The 26,422-nt window shown below is 44.2% G+C and overlaps 1 protein-coding gene across 2 annotated transcripts; it reads left to right on the forward strand.

The window, feature by feature from the left end:
- Positions 1 to 725: 725 nt before the first annotated feature.
- On the forward strand, positions 726 to 25,760 carry DGKE (diacylglycerol kinase epsilon). 2 transcript variants are annotated; one of them, XM_057318007.1, is made up of 12 exons: positions 726 to 858; positions 1,303 to 1,779; positions 9,587 to 9,746; positions 11,749 to 11,868; positions 13,611 to 13,754; positions 14,022 to 14,179; positions 14,548 to 14,599; positions 15,707 to 15,820; positions 17,059 to 17,130; positions 19,541 to 19,668; positions 19,900 to 20,015; positions 20,387 to 25,760. In XM_057318007.1, exons 2-12 carry the CDS (start codon positions 1,325 to 1,327, stop codon positions 20,515 to 20,517), a joined length of 1,650 nt encoding a protein of 549 aa, XP_057173990.1. In that variant the 5' UTR covers positions 726 to 858; positions 1,303 to 1,324; the 3' UTR covers positions 20,518 to 25,760. The 2 variants fall into 2 exon arrangements, with proteins under 2 accessions (XP_057173990.1, XP_026373188.1); XM_026517403.4 differs by having other exon boundaries at positions 728 to 858; positions 19,900 to 20,011.
- The last annotated feature ends 662 nt before the right edge of the window (positions 25,761 to 26,422 follow it).

The raw sequence follows: 26,422 nt of genomic DNA on the forward strand, positions 1-26,422 counted from the left end.
CTTGGATAACCAACTTAAAGGGATCTCAGTCCCAATTGGCTTTGGGGCATCAAGCAGGTTTCTCTACTGGTTTACACCTTGGTTTTCCTCATCTGGAAAATGGGAATGATAGACTCAGCCTGGTGCCTAGCAAGTGCAGAGATGGTAGCTGAGATGCAGTAAGCCATTATTAATAGGTCTAAATAAATACTTGTCAGGCCTGTTACAACAGGCCCGGCATTCTGCGAGAGCTCGGAGTGCTTGGACCACAGTAAGCCAGCGTGTGTTTAACACTCAGGTGACATCTATCAATTTTTTACTTGGATTGTCCCATTCTTTTAGTATGTAACACTCTCAAAACTGTCAGTTTTCTCCCTTCCATCATTCAAAATTGTGCCAGCTCCCCCCTAGGCCAGACAGTGAGGGAGGTGGGGGAAGTTGAAGGTCATAGATAAGCTTACTGTAAATCATTCACACTAGAACTTCCTATGGCTACAGACCCGCACGGCTCAACCTCGTATCCTCTCTACCGCCCCTACCTTACTGTTACTCCGCCCACCGTTCCTCTCTAAGCCACGCCCACGGCCCCGCCCCTTCCACCCGGCTCCACCCTCTCCCAAGTCCCGCCCCACCAGGCCCGTCGGCCTCCGCGTCCCACCAAACACCTCCGCCCCGCCCCGTCCCGCCCCAGGGCTCGCGCCGTAGGCCCCGCCTCCACCCACGCCCGCGGCCGCGCCGCGGGCCTCGGCGTGCGTGCGGCTGCCTGGGCCCCTCGCTGGCGTCGGCGCCCCGGCAGGCTCCGGAGGCGGGCTCGTGCGCGGGGCGGCGCGAGGGCGGTTCCAGCCCTGGGTCCCGGAGCCGCGCCCCCGCCCACGCGAGGTAGGGCCGGAGAGGCGGGCGGGAACCGGTCGGGAGGCCTCGGGGGCCTGCGGGAGGCCGCGCCCGGCCCGCACGGCTGCGCCCGGGAGCGGAGTGCGGGCCCCGGGACTAACGGTCACGGACGCTGGCGGCGCCGTACGGCTCACGTGCGCCACCGCGCCAAGAGCTCCGGGCGCCCAGCTCCGCCGCCGCCTCCCCGCCGAGGGCAGCCTCTCCGTTTCTCCGGTGCCCGACGCAGGGAGGAGCGTGACCGCGCTGGGCGCCGCCCGGTCGGCGCGGCTCAGCAGGAGGCTCCGGGGTCGGGCGGCCGGGCAGACGCGGCGCGTGCGCCTCCTTGGAGATAGCGGGGCCACCTGGGCAGACGGTGCCCTCCGGGTCCCCTGAAAGGCGGAGGGCGGGCGGGGACCGCGAGCCCCGGGTGGACCCCGCCTGTTTCTCTCTCAGTTAGAAATCGGCCTTGGACAAGATGGAAGGGGAGAAGCGGCCGGCGCCCTACGAGGGCCTCTTTGCCGACGGGCACCTGGTCCTGTGGACGCTGTGCTCCGTGCTGCTGCCGGTGTTCATCACCTTCTGGTGCAGCCTCCAGCGGTCGCGCCGCCAGCTGCACCGCAGGGACATCTTCCGCAAGAGCAAGCACGGCTGGCGCGACACGGACCTGTTCAGCCAGCCCACCTACTGCTGCGTGTGCGCGCAGCACATTCTGCTGGGCGCCTTCTGCGACTGCTGCGGGCTGCGCGTGGACGAGGGCTGCCTCAAGAAGGCCGACAAGCGCTTCCCGTGCAAGGAGATCATGCTCAAGAGTGACGGCAGGGCCCTGGACGCCATGCCCCACCACTGGATCCGGGGCAACGTGCCCCTGTGCAGCTACTGTGTGGTCTGCAAGCAGCAGTGCGGCAGCCAACCCAAGCTCTGCGATTACAGGTAAGGCCTTTGTGGAGCTTCGCTGCCCCAGAGTGCGGCGTCGGAGTCAGGATTTCATGGAGTGGGCGGAGAGGCCTGCCTTGATCTCCTCAAATGGCCTAAACTGCCCACTTCAAGGAAACAAGCTCATAAACGTGCCTGGTGTTGGACAAGCAGGGCAGCTTTGCGGTAGTCATTTGCCCAGATGATACCTCCATCCCCCACTCCTCAGCCAGCATGCCCTTTTGGGTAATGAAAGTTGGCACTGAACTTGGATCCAGAGGTCTCAAAGTGCTGCAGACTTCATAGCCGCTGTGTATTATATTTTAGCTTTTGTTCCTATTGATTATCTCCATTTTACTTAAGGAGAATCGAAGTATGGACAAATGAGCTTTTCCCTAAACTCAAGAAACTGACCTTCCTCCGTGTGGTATTATGAATGGGCAGTGAAAACGAGTGTCATTCCGTGGCAGATTTGGAAGCATCTTTTTCAAATATAGATATCGCTGCTGTAGTGAAAGAGAGCACTTAGAGGGACTCTACTTTTGCCAGATGGCCTTCCAGGACATGTAACATCTCAGACAAGGGTCCTTGGTTAAGCCAAGAATATTTTAGCGGCTTCTAAATATACACACACCGGACCGCACATTAATGTTCTTAAATACTATCTGAAAATATGGGAAGACGTCCTTTGCTGTTGTTAGATATTGGTACTAAGAAGGGAGGCTGCTTTGCAAATCATCTGCTCTCATTTTACAGTTGAGAGAATTTTACGTGGTGGTAAAACAGACGTGTCTGGGATTTCTAACCCCTGGGATAGGGTTAGGGATACCGACATCCTAGCCTTGGCTCAGCCTTAGGTCTGGACATCTTCATCGTCGTGAGTTTTATTTCTGACAAGTAGAAAGGGCCCTAAATGTATTTAGGAACTAAAATAAAAAGCTGACAGTGGATGGCAAGCTACTTTTTTATCTTTATTTTTTATTTTACTTCGTCCCTTTTTTTTTTTTTAACTTACCATGAGCACTGTTAGGTCAACACCTATTTTTAAATCTTATTTTTAACAATTTTACGCATCAGCTTTAGACTTAAGAAAAATTTTCAAAAACATATTTTAAACAACTACAGAGTTTTATAACCGTTGATTTTTATTTGGTATCTTTCGAATTTAGATGTTGCCCTTTTGGCATCAGTGAGAGCTAGGTTACCAGCATCTTTAAGTAAATTTCATAATTCTCTCTATAGGTAAGCTGTAGTCTTCAGAAGCTGGGATTGGTTGGAAAGAAGACATGACTTGCATCTTATTCCTTTCCCTTCTTTGTGTCTGTGCAGAATTAGATAAAAATGGCTTCCATAAATATCTTTATTGTGCTTCACGTACTCCCTAACGAATAATCCTAGTGCTCTGATCCTCCGTCCGAATAATCTTAGAAACGTGTATCTGATCCAGTCCCTACTCTGCGTGAACCCTTTCATTTGCTCCCATCACTTACCCTGATGGTCTTTCAGTGTAAACTTCCAGTACTTACCATGGTACCCAGGGTCTTACGTGCTCTCTGGACCCCACCTGCCCTTCTAGGTTTACCCACCACCACCTGCATTGAACTTGCTGTGCCAGCAACACCGAGCTGGCTATGCCTTCCCTAAAATATCACGTTTTTTCGTTCTGCCCTTCTCTTTCTCAAGGCTTTCCTCTCCTGGCTCGCTGCTAGGCATCCTTAGAGACTCGTCTCGTGCCCTTTCCTCCAGCATCCCTTACCTGATCTACTCACCCCCAGGCTCCAGTTTTTCCTTCTCAATGATGACATAACATCCTATATTTCAGTGGCTCTCAAAGTAGGTTCCCCAGACCAGTGGCATTAGCATCATTTGGAAACTTGTTAGAAATGCAAATTCTAGTGTTGCCAGATTTAGCGAACCAAATAAGACACTTGGAATATTTGGGTCAGACTTATACCAAAAAAATTGTTTATTTATCTGAAATTGAAATTTAACCAAACATCTTTTATTTTCCTGGCAACCCTCCTTCCACCCCAGACCCACTGAGTCAGAAACTTGGCCTAGACACCAGCAATCTTTGCCCTAGCAGGCCCTGCAGGTAATTCTGAAGTTGCAGGACCACTGCTCTATTTATGTACCTTTTACAACATCAGCCTCTGTCCTTAATGTTGTGCACAGTAAATGCGATGATCTTTTCCTTGCGAGCTTATTCTTACCAGTTACTGAGCAGTCTGTTCCCAGCATGCTTGAACCCCTCACCCATGGTAGAAACCATCTCTGTATGATTTAGGAAGTGTTTATTATTCCCAGGAGAAAAGAGCATAGTGTCCTGAATGTTCTGCAGTGTTCTGATTTAGCCAATAATGTTATGCAGGATTACTGTCTGCTATGACCTTTTGTAGGAATGAGATATTTCAGAAAAATAAACAAAATAAATATCTATTTAGAACCTTTAAACACAAGCCAGACTGTCCCTCTCTGGATTTTATCCAGCCCTGGCAAGGGCTCCCGCCATGTCTGTATCACGATCTAAGTATGAGACTTAAGGGAACTATAAAGACTCAGGTAATCACGGATTTTAAAGCCTGCAGCCCAGTTAAGCTCTGCAGAACAAGTGACAAAGGCCCTTTAATTTATACTCATTCAGCCATTATTTACTTTTCACATATGAGCATCTATTTTGTGCCAGCGCTGTGCCACATTCTACTTTCCCTGTAGATTTTTTCTCTTGTGTGTGTATTCCTGCATCTGCCTCCAACCACTACAATGTGTTTCTGCACCTAGTATCTTACACCCATTCCCTGGTCTTCCTTTCCTTCTTCCCACCTCTCTTCTGACTAAAATAGGGAATTGTGTTATAAGTATTCATGACATTTTTTAAATAAACCTTTGTTCCTCATAGTATGCCATGTCTTGTTAGGAAAACTTAAGGTGCCTTTTTGCTGATAAGACCTTTACTTCATTACATCCTATTCCCCCACACACACACTGATAAATGAAACAAAGTTTCTGACTTTGAGCAGGTAATTACATTGGCCACTTTAGTCTAGGCTCTGATCTTAAACTTTATGTTTCTGTGTTCGCTTGTATATATTTATTCATTTCATTCTTTATCTGAAACACTGAAAGATACCAGATCATCTTCTAGAGCAGAGGTGGGCTTCTGTAAAGAGCCAAAACTAAATATTTCAGGCTTTGCAGACACTTACTTAACTCACTGTCCGTCATAGTACAAAACCAGCCCCAGATGTTACATAAATGAAAGGGGGTAGCTGTGCGCCAGTAAAACTTTATCCACAAAATCAGGTGGCACATGTATTTGTAGCTGGCCAACCCCTGCTGTCATGGGAACATCATACACGAACATCACAACCTCACGTGTAGTCCTGCCACCGCCTCCAGCAAACTAAAGAAGAGAGCCGTCACCAACAGATAGCTTTACAGAAAATAAGAAGCGGCGCTGCCAGTAGTTTCTTCTTTCCCCTTATGAAGCTTCTTTTAAAAAAAAAAAAAAAAAAAGGCTTCTTTTAAAAAAAAAACATACTCCTGCACAAGAATGGCACATAGGGTGATGCTCTATTGTCTTGGCAAAGGTTTTAATTACATGAAAATGTTCATTTGTCAAAACTCAGCAAATGTACCAATTTGTACATTTCATCACATGTAAATTTTACATCAAAAGAAAAAAAAAACCTATAAATAAATGATGAAATCTAGGTAATGATATGCCTGATTGGTGAGGTATTTAGGAAGTATCCTGACACCTACAGTTTACTTGAAATACACCAAAACTTAGATGGATTTATAGATGGATAGCAATGTAACAAAGCAATTACGGTAAGGCATTAATGCTGGAGTATAGGTGGTGAGCTTACTTATGTTTACTGTGGGGAAAAATTCTAGTGCAAAACATTTTAAAAAGGACATCATCCTTGTTTTCTGCAATGCTTGTTGAAGTATTGAAAGGTAAAATCTCTTAATGTCTGTAATGCTTTCAAATGATTCAGCAATATATGAGTCACGAGGAAAGAGATAAAGCAACTGTGGGGGAAAAATTAAGAATCAGAGTGAAGGGTTGGCTTAAGGTCATTTTTGCTATACTTTTGACTTCTGCGTAGGTTTAAAATTTTTCAAAGTAAAAAGATAAGCAATGAGTCAATGACATGATTGCTGAAACTAAAATGTCAAGGCATTATTAGTAATGTCTCAGTTTCCCATCAGGTTTGAAATCTAGATCATGGTAAACACTAATCACAAAAGGCACGAAGAGACCAGTCTCACTTCTGAGTATGGTATTTGTAAGGAAAAGTAAAATGTTGCATAGCTAGCAGGCGTTTTGGCTCTGCCTTTACAGAGCCAAGTCTGACAATAGCCATCATTTTAGGTGAAAGAATCTTTTGTGAAATTTATGAGAATGTAGTAAATGATAAAGGTGTCCCGAATCACTGGGGATAGAAAAGACTGTGAATCGTGCTGGGACAGGTACTCTTTGGGGGGAAAAAGTGAGATCTTCATATCACACTATATACCAAAATACACTCCTGATGGATTAAATCAGGGGCTCTTCATTCACAGGTGGATAAGATTCCAAGAAACCCAGACACTTTCATGAGATCCTCAGCGGAACCTGTAGCCCCAGAAGTACTGAGTTAAAGACAGAGAGATGACAACTGAATGGGGGGAACGGGGGAACAATAGGCGAGTGTCGGGTTTGGAAATGGTGAAGGATTTCAGAGCATAACAGCATTTAAGTAAACCACAAAGGGAAATAGAGATCTATCAAAAAATAAACTGAAGTACATTCAAAAGTAAATTTAAAAGGAAGCTGAAACAAGTTTGCACTAAATGTGACAGAAAGAGGTTAATATCCTACATCAGTAAGAAGTGCATGCAGTTATTAACAGCGAGTACAGACGAATATAGGACGTGAATCAATTCACAGAGGCAGACAGAAAAATACTCAGCTATACCTAGTGATCAAAGACCGCCAAATTATGGGGCGCCTGAGTGGCTCAGTCGTTAAGCGTCTGCCTTCAGCTCAGGGCGTGATCCCAGAGTTCTCGGGTCGAGCCCCGCATCGGGCTCCCTGCTCCACTAGGAAGCCTGCTTCTTCCTCTCCCACTCCCCCTGTTTCTGTTCTTCTTTTTTTTTTTTTAAGATTTTTATTTATTTATTTGACAGAGCGAGACAGCCAGCGAGAGAGGGAACACAAGCAGGGGGAGTGGGAGAGGAAGAAGCAGGCTCATAGCGGAGGAGCCTGATGTGGGGCTCGATCCCAGAACGCTGGGATCACGCCCTGAGCCGAAGGCAGACGCTTAACGACTGCGCCACCCAGGCGCCCCCCCTGTTTCTGTTCTGAACCTCTCTCACTGGTTGTCTCTCTCTCTGTCAAATAAATAAATAAACTCTTTAAAAAAAAAAAACCAAAGACTTCCAAATTAAAACAAAAAAAATTTTTTTCTGTCAAATTATCAAAGAAAAAATTAAAAATACTAATGTGCATGATTAGCAAGTGTTAGATATGATGGACATCTCCACTGACAAGCACGCTGGCCAGACATATCGGTCACTGTATTGTGTATTTGAAACTAATGCACAGATTATGTGTCAGCTATACTCGAAAAAATTATTAAAGAATTATTAAAGAAAAGAATCTTAGGAAAATGCATGCCTTTTGAGTCAGTAACTTGACTTCTAGGATTCCAGAGAAATGATCTCATTTATGTTTATGGTTGTTCTTCATGTTGTTTATACTTAGAAAAATAAACTGTCTAAAGGTCTTATTTTTTTTTAAGGTTAAATAAATCATGGTATATCCATATGATGTGGTACTATATACATTCTTTACAAACCATATTTTTTTAAAATATTCAGTGGCACAGGACAACGTTCATGATAACGTGGAAAGAAAAGTACTATCCAGATATATATACACATCATATCCCTCCTAAAAAATAAGCATATGTGCACAGTAAAACTAAGTACCTCAGAAAGTTAAGAGGAACTGTCACTGCATGATTTTTATTTTCTGTCTTTCTGATACACTGATATTATTTAAAATATAATTTTAAAAGTTTATACTGGGACTTAATGAATATATTCTCGTTTTTCGAAACTCAAGCAGTACAGCAATACGGAAGAATATAGAGCGAAAGGGGAGTGTTCTCATCCCTCAGTCCCACTTTGCTTCCCAGAGGACAGCAGTGTGCAATAATCGAGGGGGACCTTTCGGGTTGTTCTCAGTAACAGTACCCTGTTTGAGAGCAGCGAGCGCACGCAGTGGGTGGGGGTGGTGTACTCGGGCTGCAGGAAGCAGTCCCTTGTGGTTTCTCAGGCTTAGTTTGAAAGCGAGTACTAACAGAACACACGCAAGTTATCTCACAGTTCTCTCTCTAACAGATCCTGCAGATAACACTTCTCTCAGCAGTAAGTAGGACTCCTGAGCAAATAGCAGTGATCCTTGGCAAATCTGAACATCCACCGGAAAAAACAACCTTAAAATAGAAGTCTGAAAGGGTTGACCTTGGGCGAAAGACTTTTATCCTCTTTTTTTTTTTTAATTCATTTAATTATAACCATTATTTTCTGTCGGCCTGCTTTTGTCCATACGGTCAGCTCTGCCTTGTCTGTGAGTGGACTAAATTCTTAGCAGATTAATAATGGAAACCCAGGGCCTTTTCCAGGGCTATTCTCTGCTCGTTCCACACACACACCCAGCCAGCCAGAGAGGCAAATCTGAATGTAAATGTCTTCTGTCTGTATTTCAAATGCAAACATATAGACTAGTTTTGTATTAACTGCCAACAAGGAATTGACTATTATGCTATATTTACTAGAGTGTTCACCCATGGTCATAAGTTAGGAGGTTTTCAAACTGGACAAACTGGACCCTGAGGAACACTTCAAAGACCCAGGCCAGGGGGGCATTAAATTAAGATTCAGAGCCACTGTTCTAGACCCACTTTTATTTATGTGCGTTATGTCCACTGGCATTCACCATGTTACACATAAAAACCGAGTTGTTTATTCATTTTTTAAGTAATGTAACAAAATATTTTAATGAAAATTTAGTGAGAAGAGCTACACTGTTTTACTTTTTTGGTACACTTTTTGGTTTAGAGGCCACCTAGATTCTCATGTCTGCTTCTGCATTGGGTCTGCACACTCTTGAGAGAAGGAAGATGGAACAGCATCTTGGTATTATTATTAAAGTGATTTTTTGTGTGTGTGCCGAATGTAGGGCTTGAACTCATGACCCCAAGGTCAAGACCTGAGCTAAGATCAAGAGTCGGACACCTTGGGATGCTTGAGTGACTCAATCAGTTAAGCGTCTGCTTTTGGCTCAGGTCATGATCCCAGGGTCCTGGGATCAAGCTCCGCATTGGGCTCCTTGCTCAACAGGGAGTCTGCTTCTCCCTCTGCCTCTGTCGCTCCCCCTGCTTGTATGCGCGTGCGCGCTCCCTCGCTCTCTCTCACAAATAAATAAATAAATAAAATCTTTAAAAAAAAGAAAGTTGAACACTAAACTGACTGAGCCACCCAGGCACCCCTTATTATTAAAGTGATTTTAACCTCAGAATCATCCTGAAATGATTTTGGGGGGCCCCAGATCACACTTTAAAAACCACTATTAGATTACACTGCCAAGTATGTTAAACTTGATAGCTCATTTTCACTATTCAGAGACTTATAAATCTTTTATTTGCTAGATTTTATGTCTAATAATGATGAGATTACTATTAATTTTTTTGACAGGAATGATCGGTTTACACATCATTAAAATCATGGTTTAAAATTAATTATTGTCTTTGTTCCTTCCTTCCCTCAGGTGCATTTGGTGTCAGAAAACAGTGCATGACGAGTGCATGAAAAATAGCTTGAAGAATGAAAAATGTGATTTTGGAGAATTCAGAAACCTCATCATCCCCCCAAGTTATTTGACCTCTATTAATCAGATGCGTAAAGACAAAAAAACGGATTATGGCGTGGTAATCAGTTCATTTTTCCTGCTGTAATTGATTTTCATAAAGCCGTTTGAGTCAGAGTGTGCGACAGGTACAGGGCGCTGAGGGGAGAACCCTTAGAGCAGCCTGGAGAGCCTGCCCGGCGCTCAGGGCTGTGCCGCAGAGTCTGGCTCTGGAGTCCTTTCATGTCTAAAGGGAAATTGGAAATGTTCTCTTACTGGTTTCTCAGCCACTGCCTGCAGTTCCTGAGTGCACCTCCCTCACCAGCTCCGATGCAGTGGGCCTAGGGCAGGTCCTCGGATGACTCAGAGAGCAGGCAGCTTTGAAATTCATTATTACTATCCACGAAAAGAAGACATGGATTTTCCTTACACATTGTTCTAACAGAATTTTTCTACTTGGAACTTTATGTAGGGTGCCTAGAGATAAGTTTTCCTTGCACATGAGGTGCTCCTTACCCATAATTTGAACATTAAAGCTGTCAGTGACACTTTGCAGTGTATATGTGTTTGGGAACTGATACGAATGTATCTCTCAGTCTTTATGTAGTTCTTAAGGGGTAACTATAAAAATTTGCATTTATTTCCGACTTGAATATGCCAAAATAATTCAATTATTTTTTTAAAGATTTTATTTATTTATTTATTTATTTATTTATTTATTTATTTATTTGAGAGAGAGAACACACAAGCAGACGGAGGGGCAGAGGCCGAGGGAGAGGAAGAAGCAGACTCCCCGCTGAGCAGGGAACCTGACTCAGGGTTCAATCCCAGGACCCTGGGATCGTGACCTGAGCTGAAGGCAGACGCTTAACTGACTGAACCACCGAGGCGCCCCAATTGAACTATTTTATTTTGAAATTAAATTTTGTGTCTTTTTCCAAATTAGGATTTTATATCTTAAATGTCATCTTTGTCGGTATTCCTGCCAAAGAAAAAAGGCATTTTAAAATTTAAAAGTATTGGGGCACCTGAGTGACTTAGTCAGTTGAGTGCCTGAGTCTTGGTTTTGGCTTAGGTTGTGATCTCAGGGTCCTGAGATCGAGCCCGGGCTCCTCGCTCGGTGTGGAGTCTGCTTGTCCCTCACCCTCTGCCCTGCCCCAGCTCATGCATGCTCACTCTCTCTCTAAAATAAATAAATTAAAATCTTTAAAAAAAAGTTTAAAGCATTATGTTTAATGTTAATGATACATATTTTTTAGACATTCAGTTCCCTAATGTATCTGAATTCAATCTGAGACACTGTGGGGTGAGGATCACTGGGTAAGACTGTGGAACACCTCCATTCATGTTTACATCCACAAGGAGAAGAGGAGAAGAAGGAAATGGACAGATTAGAGGAACAAGAATTTCATTTGACTTTGGCCTTTGTGTAAATATGGATTCTTGAATCTAATTCTGAGCTACGCCATTTTTAATTTTTTTTTTTTAATTAAACAACAACAACAACTTGCAAACTAAAATACATTAGAATACATCCAGAGAAGGACAGTCAAGGTAAGAGAGCAGAGAGACTCTGTGAACAGTTGAAAGAACTTAGAGTGGATCACCTCGGAGACAAGACTGATAAAAGATCTAATGCCTCAGGTGTTTGAGCACAAGTTCTGTGGAAGAACAAATAAAATTACTTCTAGTAGCTTTAGGAGGCAAAATTAGAACAATGAAGGAGCCTTATTGAAAGACAGATTTTTAACTCTGTTCCAGTCAAAACTTGCTAACAATTTGAGTTAGTACTGGAATGGGCCACCTTGTTAGTTCCTTCCTACATGAGTATCCAGGCATCGCCAGGTGATTTATCTAGAATAATGGAGAAGAGAATGAATACAGTAGGTGCAAGTTAAATTATTCATCTCTTGTGTTCACTTTCCATTCCTAGAATTCTTTGTCTTATATATTGTATTCATTGTACTGGGATAGTTGTGCTTCTCCCAGCAAATTTACAGCACTGTTGTTACCAAGAAATGAAAATGTTATTGTTCCCCATCTTTGAGATATTAAACCCTTTTCACTCGCATTAATTTTTTTAGCTAGCCTCCAAGCTTGGAAAGCAGTGGACCCCGTTAATAATCCTGGCGAACTCTCGTAGTGGAACTAACATGGGAGAAGGGCTGCTGGGAGAATTTAGGATCCTCCTAAACCCAGTCCAGGTAACTAAAGAGAAAAGTTTCCTTCTGTATTAATCTTGTAGTGTTTAGCCTTTCATTTTCCCTAAGTTGTGGTTAATGTTTAAAATAGTCATCACTCAATTATAGAAAGAATTTAAAAAGTATCAAGCCATTCAGATATACGGAGAAAGAGGTGCTTTTGTGGTGGGGTATAAAATGATGTGGCAACTTTAGAAAACAGTGCAGCAATTTCTTGAAAAGTTAGACATAAATTCACCCTACCACCTGCCAATGCCATTTCTAGCAACTGACCCAAGGGAAATGAAAGCATGTTCCGCAAAAACTTTTATGCAAACGTTCATAGCAGCGATATTCATAATAGCCAAAAAGTGGAAACAACCCAGCTGTCCATCGGCCGGCAAATTGATAAAACCAGATTTGTCCCCACACAAGGGAATGTAACTCCGTGATAAACAGAGACGTACTGATGCATCCATGCTACCAGGGCTGAGCCTTAGAAACAATGCTGAGTGAGGGCGGCCGGGCGCACGGACCCAGGGAGGCTCTGCTTACCAGGCCTGTCCCGAAAAGGCAGGTGCAGGGACAGCGGAGGGGAGTGGCCGCATCCAAGCCCTGAGGGGTCTTCTCGGAGCAGTGCAGGTGTTCTAACCCGGATTGTGGTGGTGGTTGCACAACTCAGTAAACTTACTAAAAATCATTAAATGTTCACTTTAAATGGGTTCACTTTAAGTAAGCATTTTGTTACATGCGCATTATACCTCAATTTAAAAAACAAGAATATAAGGCTCACAGCATTGAGTTTACATGGTAGTAGTTTCTACTTCGAAAAGCGTTTATAAACCACCCATGTAATGATCAGAAATGCGGTAACGTTTTTCCTTCCAATTTGTATTTTTCCCTTCGACATCGTACAACTTAAGGAGACTACAAAAATCATAAGGAAAGAAAATCACCTGCAGTTTCCCCACACGAACACATCTGTTGTTTTCATTTGTCCGTGTTCTTTCCATGAATTATCTGTGCATCTCCATATTAACACTACAGTAACAATAAACTAGATTAAAAATTTGTATTGTTTTCATTACTCAAAGAATATCTATGGTGTGATAGAGTCTTCATAATTACACATGTAATGATGAGGATAATTAACTGAACGGATATAGCATGTTTATCCAGTCTCCTGCTGCTGGAGGTTGAGTTTGTCTCTGAGATTCTACAACTGCAAATAATGCCACACTGAATACTTTTATAAACAGGCATTTTTGGTTTTTGAAGTATTTTCCTAGATCCCTTACAGAATTATAGGTATCAAGGATCCCTGCATCTCTGTGTCACTTTACACATACTGCAAAACTGTTTCCCAGAAACGTGCACTAAATTGCACTAGTAATGAATTTGAAAAATCCAGTATAAAGCATGAAATACTGGGCAAAGATGAACTTAGCACATTCCGGTTTCTTGAGAACAGGAAGGAGGCAGTGTTGTATCACGGACACACCACAGGATCGAATTTGTATGTCAGCACGTAATTATTGGGGAATCGCGGCCAAGTTCCTTAACTGCCCTGCGCCTCAGCTTCCCGGGCAACAGAGTGAGGCTCACTCGTTGTGAGCAGGGTCGGTGTCGGGCTGCTCCGTGAGGAGCGTCAGGAGTCCGCATACCGTTCAACGCATCGTAGCCGGGACTGCTCTTCAGCCGTGTCCGCACTCGTCTGGAGGGACGGCACTGGATAAAAATAATTTTTCCTTTTCTTTCATTTCTAGGTTTTTGATGTAACGAGAACTCCCCCCATCAAGGCCTTGCAGCTTTGTACGCTTCTTCCCTATCACGCAGCCCGAGTGCTTGTCTGTGGCGGGGACGGCACCGTGGGCTGGGTCCTGGACGCGGTGGATGAGATGAAGATTAAGGTATCGGTCTTTGAGACCCACGAGCCTTTCACAGCAGCGGCTCCGAGGCCGTGATGCGGCCTTCGGGCTGTTCCGTACTCCGCCGAGGAGTGTTAGGAGACATTGCCAATTTTGAGTTCCGTGGTGAAGCAGTTCTATAACCTTCGGGAGGCCATACAGTCGTTGCGTTGGTGTCTTTTCTTTCTTGGGTCTGTGAGTTTTACCAAATACTGGGAGCCAACAAGCGGTCTGAAGAGACAAAGCTAACATGTACCTCCCGTTTTCTAGGGACAAGAAAAGTACATTCCCCAGGTTGCGGTCTTGCCCCTGGGAACAGGCAACGATCTGTCCAACACCCTGGGCTGGGGCACGGGGTACGCAGGGGAGGTCCCGGTCGCGCAGGTCTTGAGAAACGTGATGGAAGCGGACGCTATTAAACTAGACAGGTGAGTGGCACTTCCCCCACCGGTGGACTTCTGGAGCCTCGGGAATGTCGGTTGGTTTAAAAGTGAAGACTCGGGTAGCTGGCCTGCGTAGTCTGAACGTAAGACTGTGTCAGCTGCGCCCATCCGCAGGTGCTGGGCTTTTATTTTGTTGTTGTCTCTTGCGGTGTCATTGAGGGACTGGAGTCACACCGGGCTGAGGACTTACCGCAGAATTTGTGTTGTCACTTCGAAACGTGCTTATTTTTTCGAATGCTGTTTTCATAGAAGAACCTCATCTCCAGGCGTCCGGAGTTGACTGGTAATAATTATAGTTGACTGACGGTTAATTTGGTGATAATCACCTTTGTTTTTAAATTTCTGTTTTTTAGGTGGAAGGTTCAAGTAACAAACAAAGGGTACTACAATTTAAGAAAACCCAAGGTATGTGTCTAGGGCCTCCGTTGCACGCGGTTTCGGCAGCCGTGAGGGAGTGGCCCCTGTACGTGGGTGGCACGGTGCTGGGGTACAGAGACGCGGTGCTTACTGCCTCCGGGGCCGCTCGCAGAGCAGAAGAGAAACCCACACGCTCAGCCCCCACGTCAGCTGTGGGGGGAACAGACAGCAAGGGCGCTCCGTGCCTCCCCGGCAGATCGGGCAGGAGAGATTTCAGGGGAAGTGACATGTGAGGTGGTCCTTACAAGGTAAACACAATTTAGATCAACAGAGAAAGGAGCAAAAGACTCTCCAGGCAGACGAAAGAGATCCCGGAGGATGCAGATCCTGGGTAGCAACTACTGCAGAGACGGCAGCTCCGTATTTTCTAGCAGATGGAGCTGGGGATGGAGCGAAAATAGCCTGGAAACCTGCATGAGGGCAGAACAAGGGGCCTCTCAGCAGGAAGACAGTCAGAAGACGTTCTAGAGGTGGAATTGAGGGAGACCTGGCAGCTGGTCAGTATTAGGGGAGGAGAGAAGATACACATCATACCACAGTTTTGGTTGTTGCAGCTGCATGTATGGAAATGACATTAACTAAGATAAGAAAAAGTTTCAGGTTTGAGTAAGAGGAAGACGAGTTAGATTTGGGGCACATCAGTGTCGAGGCTGTGGCACGTTGGACAGGACTTGGAAATGCAGGCTTAGTGCTCAGGAGCGAGACAGCTGGAGGTGGACACGAGGGGTCCGTGCAGGGTGGGAAATAGATGAAGCGGGGACCCTGCGAGCTGCAGTGAAAATAAAAAGCACAAGTGATGGGAACACAGGCGTGGAAAGCCCGGAAGCAAAGCAGAGCCGGGCTGGACGGTAAGATCTGAGGCATAGCATACTGACCAGAACAGCAAAGTGAAATGCATATGGATTGCTACCAGCCTTTGAACTGAAGCTTTATTTCTGGAAACTTCACTGGATAGTATCAGCTTTAAGTGAAAAGTCAATGCAGAAAGTATTAAATCTTCACAGAGAACATAAAGACTAAGAGTTACATATTTAACATATGTCGCAGGCTTAGACTGAAGCCTAATCGGTTCCTCCCTCTTACCCCTTTCCACAGGAATTCACAATGAACAACTATTTTTCCGTTGGACCTGATGCTCTCATGGCTCTCAATTTTCATGCTCATCGTGAGAAGGCACCATCTCTGTTTTCTAGCAGAATTCTTAATAAGGTGTGTTGGATAAAATAACATTTCCTGCTTATCACCGAAGGTACAGTAAAAATCAATAGTTTAATTCTATCTAGCATTCTTTCAAGTAGATTCAGATAGCACTTACTTATGGAAGCATTTACCTGCTCTGTTTTGTGTAAGACTGTCAAATTAGATCCTTAAATGTAATTTTATCACAGTGTTTTATAACTCTGACCAACTTTTTATAATTCAGAGAACGTTTTACAGCACATTTTGTTTAGGTGGCAACTAAATGGAAAGATACGTGATCGCTTATCTTATTTAAATGGCAGCTAAAACTGGAAAGAAATTTTAGGCAGGAGAAAGTTTGGGTGAAGCCGTTAGAGGAAAAAGAGATTCCGTTAGCTTCAAAAAAACTCCAGAATGGCGGATGACGTAAGAGAAGGAACAATTTGTTTACCATGGCTTTTAACTACAGTCGTCACTCTGATTTCTAGTACAAGTGATTTCCTTTGGTGGAAGTTTGGTTTTGGAATTTCTTTTTTAAAGATTTTATTGACTCATTTGAGAGAGACAGAGAGCACAAGCAGAGGGAGAGGGAGAAGCAGACTCCCCACTGAGCAGGGAGCCCGATGCGGGGCTCCATCCCAGGACCTGGAGATCATGACCTGAGCCGAAGGCAGACGTTTAACCATCTGAGCCACCCAGGCGCCCCCTCTCATTTTTTTTTTCCAAGGACTTTTGGTGATTGAGCAGCAGGATGTGAAAATTAAATGCAAAACAGTTTTTCTCCTGGTTTTTTCACAGATATTTTAAATTAGGAGTCCCTTTTATTCATACAGTTCCTAAGGCAGTAAGTGTTGCTGTTTGTATGATTAGTAATTAACATCTGTGCTTCCATCAACCTTTCTGTATTCAAAAGTGATTATAAAATGTTCATTAGATCGATCTGTATTCCTTTCAGTAAGTAATCTGAAGTACTAGAAAAAGGTAGAATTTTCTTATTTGAATATAGTATTTCTTTATAAAATGCAGCTTTTTGGATAAACTGGCAGAAAACACCATTTAGGCACGAACCACTCCTGTCTCACATTCCCCCTGAGAAATGGGCTAATTCAGCTCAAAAGTAATGGTGCCCATTCTTCCCACTAGAATCCGGTCCACTAAGGAAACACGGCTGGAAGGGCATGTCAGGAAACTGTGCAACAGTGTCTTTGTCTTGCTTACAGAGCTTGTTACGTTGCTTTAATATCCCCTTTTCTGTCCATTTCTCATAGGCTGTTTATTTATTCTATGGAACCAAAGACTGTTTAGTGCAAGAATGTAAAGATTTGAATAAAAAAGTTGAGGTAAGCTTTTAAAGTTTTAGGTGATCTCTGAATTATAAACATTTTTTTAACAGAAGTACTGAATTTTCTGTTAACATATTTTGCTAACGTACATGGTGTATTCATTGTGTGCCAGGCATGTTATTAAGTGCTTTATACATATTATCCTCCTAAATTGTCACCATTATCCTGTAAGGCAGGTACTATTACATTCCCATTATGCAGAGGAGAAAATTGTGTGAAATTAAGTAATTTGCCTAAATTCACGCAGTGTCCAAATACACACATAAACCAGGATTTGAACCCAGGTTTATCCAAGTCCAGTCTGTTTAGCTGATGCTGGACAGCTTCCATTCGTACTTGATGACAAATGTGAAGCAGTCTCACACTGTGCCTGACTCGTCAGGGACTCAGTGAAGTTTAAACGCAGGATGCGATTTATATCATGGTTGTGATGTATCGATCTTTCTCGCATACTAAAGCAGAGTAAAGATGCATGAGCAGTAAAAGTAGGGTATTAACAAGTGCTTATTGCTGCTGTATCCCTAACATCACGATATGGCAAAGCCTTGTCTGTAGTCCTTGCTTGCTTCCAGAAAGAATCCGTAATGGGTGCGTGTGCCAACAAAGACATGAATACAGAGAAACCTAGAACTAGTAAAATAAGTCAGAGGGAAAGAGCCAGGCAGACAGCTTGGGAAGAGAGAGAACAAGGAGCAGGGAACACGAGGAGCCTGATGATACATAGGCCAGGGAAGGCCATGGCCGTCAGACTCACACTGAGTTCACAGACTGCAGCCGCGGGACAGGACGAACGGCAAGATTTGCCATAAAAACAGTTCCCTTCCGCTTTATCGTATTTCTTTTATCCTGGGCTCTTATAGCATTGGTAGAGTGAAGCAAACATGGTAACACTTTACTTTTGTGTATGTCTGATATTGTATTTATGCAAAATTTATTTGTGAAGCCACCTACCAAATGCCAGGCACTGTGTTAGGTGCTGGGGATACGTTGATAATCCCTGGCACTCACTAAGTTTGCGGTGTGGAGAGAAGGGAGGACATTTAAACCACGTTGCAGTACAGCATGAGGGGTGACATGATATGGAAGGTATTCGGTCTTAGGAGAATAAATAAGAGCAATGCACAGCCCAGGGGCTGGAGAAACTGTCTAGGGAAAGTGACTGAAAGCAGTGTCTGGAAGAAGTGACAAGGTGGAATCTAAAAATTCAGTAAGAAATAGCTAAGTGCAAAAGGAGGGGAAAGTTGTTTGAGGCTGGGCAACCCTTTTGGGTCCACTCCCTCTCCGGGAGCTTTTTACTCTATCATTCAATAAACTTTATCGCTCAGTAAACCTTGCTTTGCTGCCCCATCCCCAAAAAAGAAAATTGTTCTCGGCTAAGAAGAGCATGTGCAGAGACCCAGAAGAAGAACCTGGTGTGTTTGCGTGAGTTCAAGCTGGAGGACGGCTTGCGGGAGGGAAAGTGGCGAGAGCTGAGGCCAAATCTCAGAGGGTCCGTATTGGCCTGTTAAAGAACTTGGATTTCATCCCGAGCATAAGTCAAGCACTGAAGGGCTGTCATCAGGGAATGGCAGCACCCATCACACTGCTCGGAGAGGGATGAGGAGGAGGACAGAGCCCGTAGGAACACGTTAGGGAAGAGCGGGGAGGGTGTGCGGGACTGGGAGTGATGGAGACGGTAGGTACTTAGAAGTGGAGGGTAAAGGTGAAGAAGCCAAAGCTGACCCCAGCTTTCTGGCTTAGGCACCTGGGGCTGGGGTGCTCTCTCCTGGGCAGTCGATTGTCTCGGCCACAGAGAGGATGCCTCACGTGAGCTCAGTGCCGTGCATGGGAGTTTCAGGGGCCGCAGTTGGCTGGAAGTGTATTATGGGCAGTAGGTCACGCAGATCTGGCCCAGTCCTCTTCTGGACCAGCAGGCTAGCGCTGTCAGCATGAGGGAGCAGTTCACGACATGTCAGGGGCTGAGCTTTTCCTCCGGTCTGCAGCCTGAGAAGAGCGAGGAGCCTAGCACGTAGCCAGCAGGTGGCAGGAGGCAGGGCTCTCGGTAGTGACTGAGGAGGGAACCCAGGGAAGGAGAGTCCGGCCCCTGGCAGCGAAGGAAGGGAGTAGTTCGGGAAGAGTGTCGGGTGCTCCTGGAACAGCACATGAGAGAAGGCTGGGAAAAGATACTGAGACTCAACAAAAATTGTGCTATTCTACCTTGGTAAAAAATTTTTAAAATGCTCTAATTAATGTATTATAATAAGCACTGAACAGGAAGGCAGATTCCTTGGGGGGCAGTAGGTAGGCAGTAGTCTCTTACACGTGCGACTCTGACGTCCTGCGTGGATGGAAATGGATGTGAATCTTGAGTGGCTGTGTCTGGAAATAGCACGCCCCGTGGTAACGAACTGCTCGGATTTCTTTAAAGCTAGAACTGGATGGCGAGCGAGTCGAACTGCCCAACCTGGAAGGTATCATAGTTCTGAACATCGGATACTGGGGCGGTGGCTGCAGACTGTGGGAAGGGATGGGAGACGAGACTTACCCTCTGGCCAGGTGGGTACATTGGTGGTCGCATTTGGTATGTCATCTTGCCTTTAAAGCAGCTTGTCCCTTGTTCTCGGTACACTGTTCATATTTTCTCTTCTGATTTTGTTGTTTGCATACCTCATTAATATGAATGTTTAACCAGCTGAGTGTCCGCCTCTGCGAGAACGTAGTTGTCCTCACGTGGCTGATTTTCCTTCTTTGCCTCACACAGTCCGTGTTTCCCTTCTGCACCCGTAGGCATGATGACGGTTTGCTGGAGGTCGTTGGGGTGTACGGCTCTTTCCACTGTGCTCAGATCCAAGTGAAACTGGCAAACCCTTTCCGAATAGGCCAGGCGCACACCGTGCGGGTAGGTGAGCTGTTGCTCTGCGGTTCCTTCGTGCCGTGACTGCTTGTCCCAGTCCATTTCCAAGCCACTGATCTGTAGAAGATCCGCCCTCTCCAGCTTCCCTTGAACACTGCTTTTCAGCCGCACTATTGCTCGGCCTCCGCCAAAGGCTTGGGTGTGATGGGGAGGAAACGGGGTGTGGAAGAAACAAAGCTTTCAGTGGAACAGAATCCTGTAAACGATGAGTAAAGAGATATTCAGATTAATTTTCTAAGAACAAAATGCTAAGAATTGTCCCTAAGAAGGGTTAAGGGACTGCGGACGATAGCACTAAGGAAGACCTTTCTGAACTTCACGGGACTGACTTTTTTCTAATTTTTTGTTCCCTAACACCAGTTGATTTTGAAGAGCTCCATGATGCCAATGCAGGTGGATGGGGAGCCATGGGCCCAGGGGCCCTGCACCGTCACCATTACTCACAAGACACACGCACTGATGTTGTATTTCTCTGGAGAGCAGACGGATGACGACATCTCCAGTACTTCAGATCAAGAGGACGTAAAGGAGACGGAGCTGACGGACGAGGAGACGCAGGGTTAGAGGGGACCTCGCACACAAGTAGATAATGTGGTCGTCCAGAAGTGAGAAGTTGCCTGTCAGCTGTTCAGTCTGAACTTCACCTTCACCGGTAGTATAATGGGGATACATTTATGTAAATAGCATTCCAAAAACAGCCAGATTCCAGTTGTTTACAGACGCCTGTTCCTTTTTCAGCAAAACACCCCAGTCGTATTGGACTAACTTTAAAAAGTCACAGAACGTTAATTACTCGAAGGTGAGGTGTTTCTCGTGGCTTTTTGTTTGAGGGTGGGACTCACTCTGAGCCATGCGCCCTCATTCCTTATTCTTGAGTACACATTTGATGGACACGTTACACGTCCGGCAAGAAGTAGGTGGAAAAATCATTGCCATCTTAATTCTTAACATTTTAAAAATGAACCTGCTTTTTTGAAAGATGATTCGTGTCAAACCAGCCCGGGTAATGCAGGCTCTTCTCCTGCGGCTTGTCTCTGAAGACCTCCTACAGCCCAGCCCTGAGTGGATCCGGAAGGATCTATTTCCAGGAAACCTACAAGGAGAAGTGTTAAAGACAGTACTTAAAGTTTTGTTATAATTCTTATCTTGAGAGCATTTTCAGACCCCCAAATGTTGCTTGCTTAACCCTGTTAATGACCACGTTGAGCTGGAATTCAGCCCTGTGTAGCCGGAAGACAACCACGTAGGTGAATTGGTAAAGATTAACATTCAGAGCACTTTGGATTGGAAGTGAGGGTTTCCAGGCTAGACTGTTGACCAGTTTCTCCTGAGTAAAAGACAGTATCAACAATTCAGAAAAAGTACTGCGGAAAATTTATTAGCCATAGTAGTTGCTCAAAAAAAGTTCAGTAATGATTGGTAACTTCTAAAAGTTCAGTGGTCTTGTAGTATTTTGAAGAACAGTAGTCTTTTATATCCAAAGTACTTACCAGAAATCCCCTTGGGGAAGCAGGCAGAATCCTGTGCTAAAATGTGTATATCATATTTATTTTAAAATGAGAGAGATATTTTTTTATTTATTTATTTTCTTCATTGTGGTATACTTGTGTTTAGTGTTTACAATACATGGCTTTATTTAATAAGTTAAATTTATCACATAAATTCAGCTAGTCACAATCAGAAATGTAGCCTATGGACTAAGTAATTAAAACCCATAATTTAATTCTCCTGACATATATATTACCCAGATAGTCTCATTCTTCAGAAATATTAATATGTTTTTTAAAAAGGGGAATGAAAGCACTGGCAAACAACTTTTGCGTAACTGAAAGTTTCATTTCATTCTTTTATCTGACCCTCGTTTGCCAGAAACTTACTGAAGGGCTAGTCTTATGGTTTCCCATTAGAGGGCGCTCTGCTGGTGTGAACCGACCTGCTCCCTCAGGCCAGTGAGGCAGACCCATTGGGCCTCCAGCCTGGTGTTTTTCTAACAAATGGCCCGTTTTGTGGGCTTGGTGGTCTTTCATGACGTTAATCCCTGAAAGACTAGAATGTATCCCCCAAAACACCATTAGCTTCCTTTAAGGATCTGTTATGGATCTGTCATCCATGAATTGTCATAAATTTCATTCACCCTCAGGCTGAGGCCATGTTTTGAAGGAAAAACTTAGTAGTGATACAGTAGTCAGTGCATTTTATATACAAAATACTTCTTTTCTGCTTAAATTAACCTCTTCCAGATCTCAGTAAGAGATGTTAAATTCTAGTATTGAAAGATTTTTTGAGCAGATCTGTTTTCACCTTTTTCATACACCTTCATCAAGGTTGATGGGAGAGTTTTATAGATTTTCTTTTATGGGCTGATCATGTTTTGAGTATAATGAATTTTATTCCTTAACTCATGGTCACCATTGTTACAGATGTCACGTTTTATAAATACACTGTTAAATTCACTTTGCTTTAGGCTGCAATGTATGTATAATATAATTCCATAGTACTAATTGTAGAATCAAAGTAGATAGTTTGGGATATCAGAATTAAAATAACCAAAATAACTAGGGTTTTTTTGTTAAAACTATACTCTAACCATGATGTTACATTGCATTTAGAACAGGTCTATATGTAACTCCCTCGTGTATTTAAACAAATTGTTTTTTCAATTTTCATAATCCAGTGAGGTTTTTTCCCTGCTGACCCTTTGTGAAGTTTCTCTGTTGCCTTATTCAGTCATTGAGACTTATTTTCATTTAGGAAAGTTATTTCTGAATACCATAGCATAAAATACCATTTTAGCAAAGTCCATTTACTTTTTAGGCACATGTACCCAGCATTTCAAATAAATGGGTAGGCATAGGTCTTGTTTTAAATAAGGTCCGTTTACAAGGCTCATGTTTGCAAGTTACACGTTAGAGTAGCAGACGTCGACGTCAGCGGGGATTCTGTACTTTGCAAAAATAATTTGCCATAATATTTTCCTGTTTCATTTTAAATCGTCTTGACGTAATAACAAATTCTACATTCTCAGGAAGGAATATATGAAGTAGAGCATATCTCCATGTCTGTTCTCAGATTCCTCTCGTCCTTTGCTGTCCTGGTGCATTCCTAACTCTTTCAGCTTAGCGGCTCGAACACTGACTACCTGGCAGCTCTTACGGATCCCATAAGTAGATGGTGATCATTTCAGTGCTTTGTTAGGTTCAGTACAAGTCAAACTGACTTATGTTTTAAAATACAGGTTGTCTGATAGTGAGATTACACGACCTTAAATGAGTTTTAGGTTTTCTGCAACAATTCGCTGTGAACCCTTAATGTAGCCAACGTTTATAAAAATTTTATAGTCAAAATTATTTATTTTTATTTTTGTAGGGTGTGTCAAACCTGTAGTATTTGCTTTTTGAAGTATGTTTGCCTACTTAGAGTTGTAAAATATTCTGTGACTCAGAAATTGTAAAGTCCTTTTTGCGTTGTAAAAATGAATACTACCAGCATGTCAAAAGAAAAATAGTTTGCATTTGTAATATAAAGTACAATTGTATTTACTGTATATTATGGAATTTTAAATTTTCACTAACTAGAAAACTTTAAAGGTTATATTAATTTACAGATTCATGTGGATCCGAATACATAATTTTTACTTGTTCGGCCAAAAAGGTCAATTGAATAGGTGATAGTTTTGTGTGGTTTTTCCTTGAAATGACAATATTGAAGCAAGAACCAGCACTTTATAATCGGAATTTTTTTAATTCTACCTAATTTTGGACCATAGAATGTAGGTAGATTTATTTTCAAAAATACGTAGGAATTTAAAAAGAAAAAAAGAGTGTTGTTCTCTGTCCCAATAATGAAGGTGTGTTCTCTGCGACAAGATGGAAGAAGTGGTTTGGGTTTTGCTTTTAAAGTATGCCCCTGCCTTTCTCAGATTTTCCCTTTAAGGCCCATCTCCTGTTTCTCAAAATGTGATCCGCACATTGTCCGCAGTGGCGGAAGCCCCTGGGCTGCTGACGGCCTCTGATGCCGAAGCCCAGGCCCTGACTTGAGTGTCTCTGGAGATGGGACGCAGATCTCTGGTTTTATGCACAGGCGCCTGTGTGCCCGTGATGCGCGCTGACAGTCCGTACCTCTTGTGCTCACCCGGGGCTTTTGCTGGATGGATACCTGGCGGAAAAATGGAATTAGTTGGATTTTCTTAAAATTGTTTTGCCTTCACTCCACTGTGTTCTTCCCCCCGAATCATTCTTCTAGAGGAATTCTATGAATAGTTTGTTGATATCCTCTCCAAATTCATGTATCCGTCTAGACTCGATTACATAAAAATGGGTAGCCTCAGATCCTTCCGTGGAAGCAGATTTTGGACTGTGATCCATGTTGTCCCAGAGAACAAGCAGGCTGGGGGCCCGTGCGGTGGACCCCCAGGGGCTCCTGCTTTCTCACTTCACTCAGTGCAGCCCCCTGCTGGACGCTGCTTCAGGTCAGATTCCAGTAGATAAAATTCTTCCTCTTTTTGAAAAAAAAAAAGGATTCCACTTGTTTTTTAAGGGTTTGGAAGCCACTACTCTAATGATTTTTGTCACCTGGTTCATTTTCTGCTGATTTGTACATATTCAGAAACGTCATGTTTTTTGGTGAAAAATAATTAGAAGGTCTTGGTTGCTGCTTAGAATATGACCGTTTGGCTATTTCTCAAGTTTTAAAGGCATTTTGTTGAGTAGTGAAGCACTGGCTTAACCTTTGTTCCTCCCATTTCTAATTTTAGTGTAGAAATGGTCTGAGTATTTAGTTAATTTTAGTTCTGTAAATGCACACACACATACATTGACCCCCCCATGGCCCTGTCATCCGTGCATGAGGCTTGCGGTTATCAAAAAGGTACATCCCTTTTTGATGGGATCCGAAGAAAGAATCCAAAAATGTCCCTCTCTCGTACAGAAGTTCGTAAAACTTAAATGATTGACCTTAGTCACCTGCAGAAACGTCTGAAGAAAGTGAGTCACCTAGAAGCTGTAGATAGAAGTGTATTGCTGATACTAGATACTTCCTCAGTCTGTGCGGCTCACTTCTGGGCTGCCTCGCCACTCAAGGGAAGCATCCACGCAGAACACACTGACCAAGATGAACCGTAGGAAATTTCCACTGTGCGGTGCTTTCTGGTGACCGGTGTGGAAAGTTGAAAAGGAGAGCTGGGAAGTTAGGTCACTGCCCTTGTTCCCCTCATGCTGTCCAGGCAACAGGGCACCCGTCACAGGCGCAGACTGTGCGACATGTGAGAACATTCCTGCTGGAAGGGTGGCCACGCTGTAGTCGAGGCCAGTGGCTCATCAGAACATTTGATCTCATTCCTCTGGTTCGGGCTCTGGCAGCAGTCTTTCTCTGGAATTTGATCTGCTTGAATGAGCCCCCCAGACGATGGGCATTCTGATTTCTAATTCTATTTTAAGCGCCTTCAGAGCAGCCTGGATCCTTGGCCCTGATCACTCGCAGTGAGCCGGCTGAACTGGCTCTGAGCCCACAGGGTCAACCTGGATGGCAGCCAGCCGGCCTTTGCACTTTGTCCCCCTCCCCTGGCCACTGTGCCACATACCTACCACTTAAGTACCCTGCGTTACTCACTGTGTTGTGTTTGCTCTGTATTGTCGTGGTCAACGCCTACAGACAGAGAAATGTGAATTAAAGCATTTGATATGTTGGAAACGTTTGCTTGTTTTTTAATAAAATTCAAAGTGCAGCACTCCAGAAAGTATGATCCTGTGTTGTTTTTTTGACATAACAGGGAGATAAAATAAGCAGCTTTGAATTAGTTTCGCAGCTGATGGTCCTTGGTCTACAGCAGGACCAACCGTGGCAGGCTCTGGGTCCGGTGCTTGTGGACAGAAAGCAGAACAGAAGATTCCTACCGCGTGGTTTTTGTAGCCTGGGGCAGAGTATACAAACTTGAATGCACGTTCATCCTTGATATCTTTACCCAGAAGTCGGTTTTTAACAAATTCTTTGAAATAAAAATTCACTGTTCACTTGCCTACCTCTTACCCAACAGACACCGCCAAGCCCGGCGTACCTTTCCCTGCTCAGCCAGCTTCGACAGGAATTACCCCGCTCGGCAACGCCCACCGCGGTCACAGGGGAGACCCCACGAACCGAGGAACCCCGGACAGGTCCGTGTTTTGACTTCCCTGCTAGGTGCTTTTCCTTACTTTCATCTCGTTCCAATCCGCGGTGCTGCGAGTAGACCTTACCGAGTCCGTATGACAGATGGGGAGCTCGGAGCTCGAAGCTGCCCGACCCCGTCCCCGCTGCTCTCTCACCCCCCCAGCAGCGCGCCGAACAGACACAACAGGTGTGGGCAGACGCACCGCGCTGCCGGGCACTGGGACGGCCGGGGTTTGTGGTAAGCCCTCCAGG

This window comes from Ursus arctos, unplaced genomic scaffold, assembly GCF_023065955.2.
Source record: "Ursus arctos isolate Adak ecotype North America unplaced genomic scaffold, UrsArc2.0 scaffold_24, whole genome shotgun sequence".
NCBI lineage: Eukaryota > Metazoa > Chordata > Mammalia > Carnivora > Ursidae > Ursus > Ursus arctos.

Excerpts from the sequence above, each read along its gene's own strand:
- DGKE (XM_026517403.4), top strand. The coding sequence starts at position 1,325 with ATGGAAGGGGAGAAGCGGCCGGCGCCCTACGAGGGCCTCTTTGCCGAC. Across the intron at positions 1,780-9,586 it reads CCCAAGCTCTGCGATTACAG|GTGCATTTGGTGTCAGAAAA; the intron begins GTAAGGCCTTTG and ends TCCTTCCCTCAG. Across the intron at positions 19,669-19,899 it reads GAGACTTACCCTCTGGCCAG|GCATGATGACGGTTTGCTGG; the intron begins GTGGGTACATTG and ends CTGCACCCGTAG.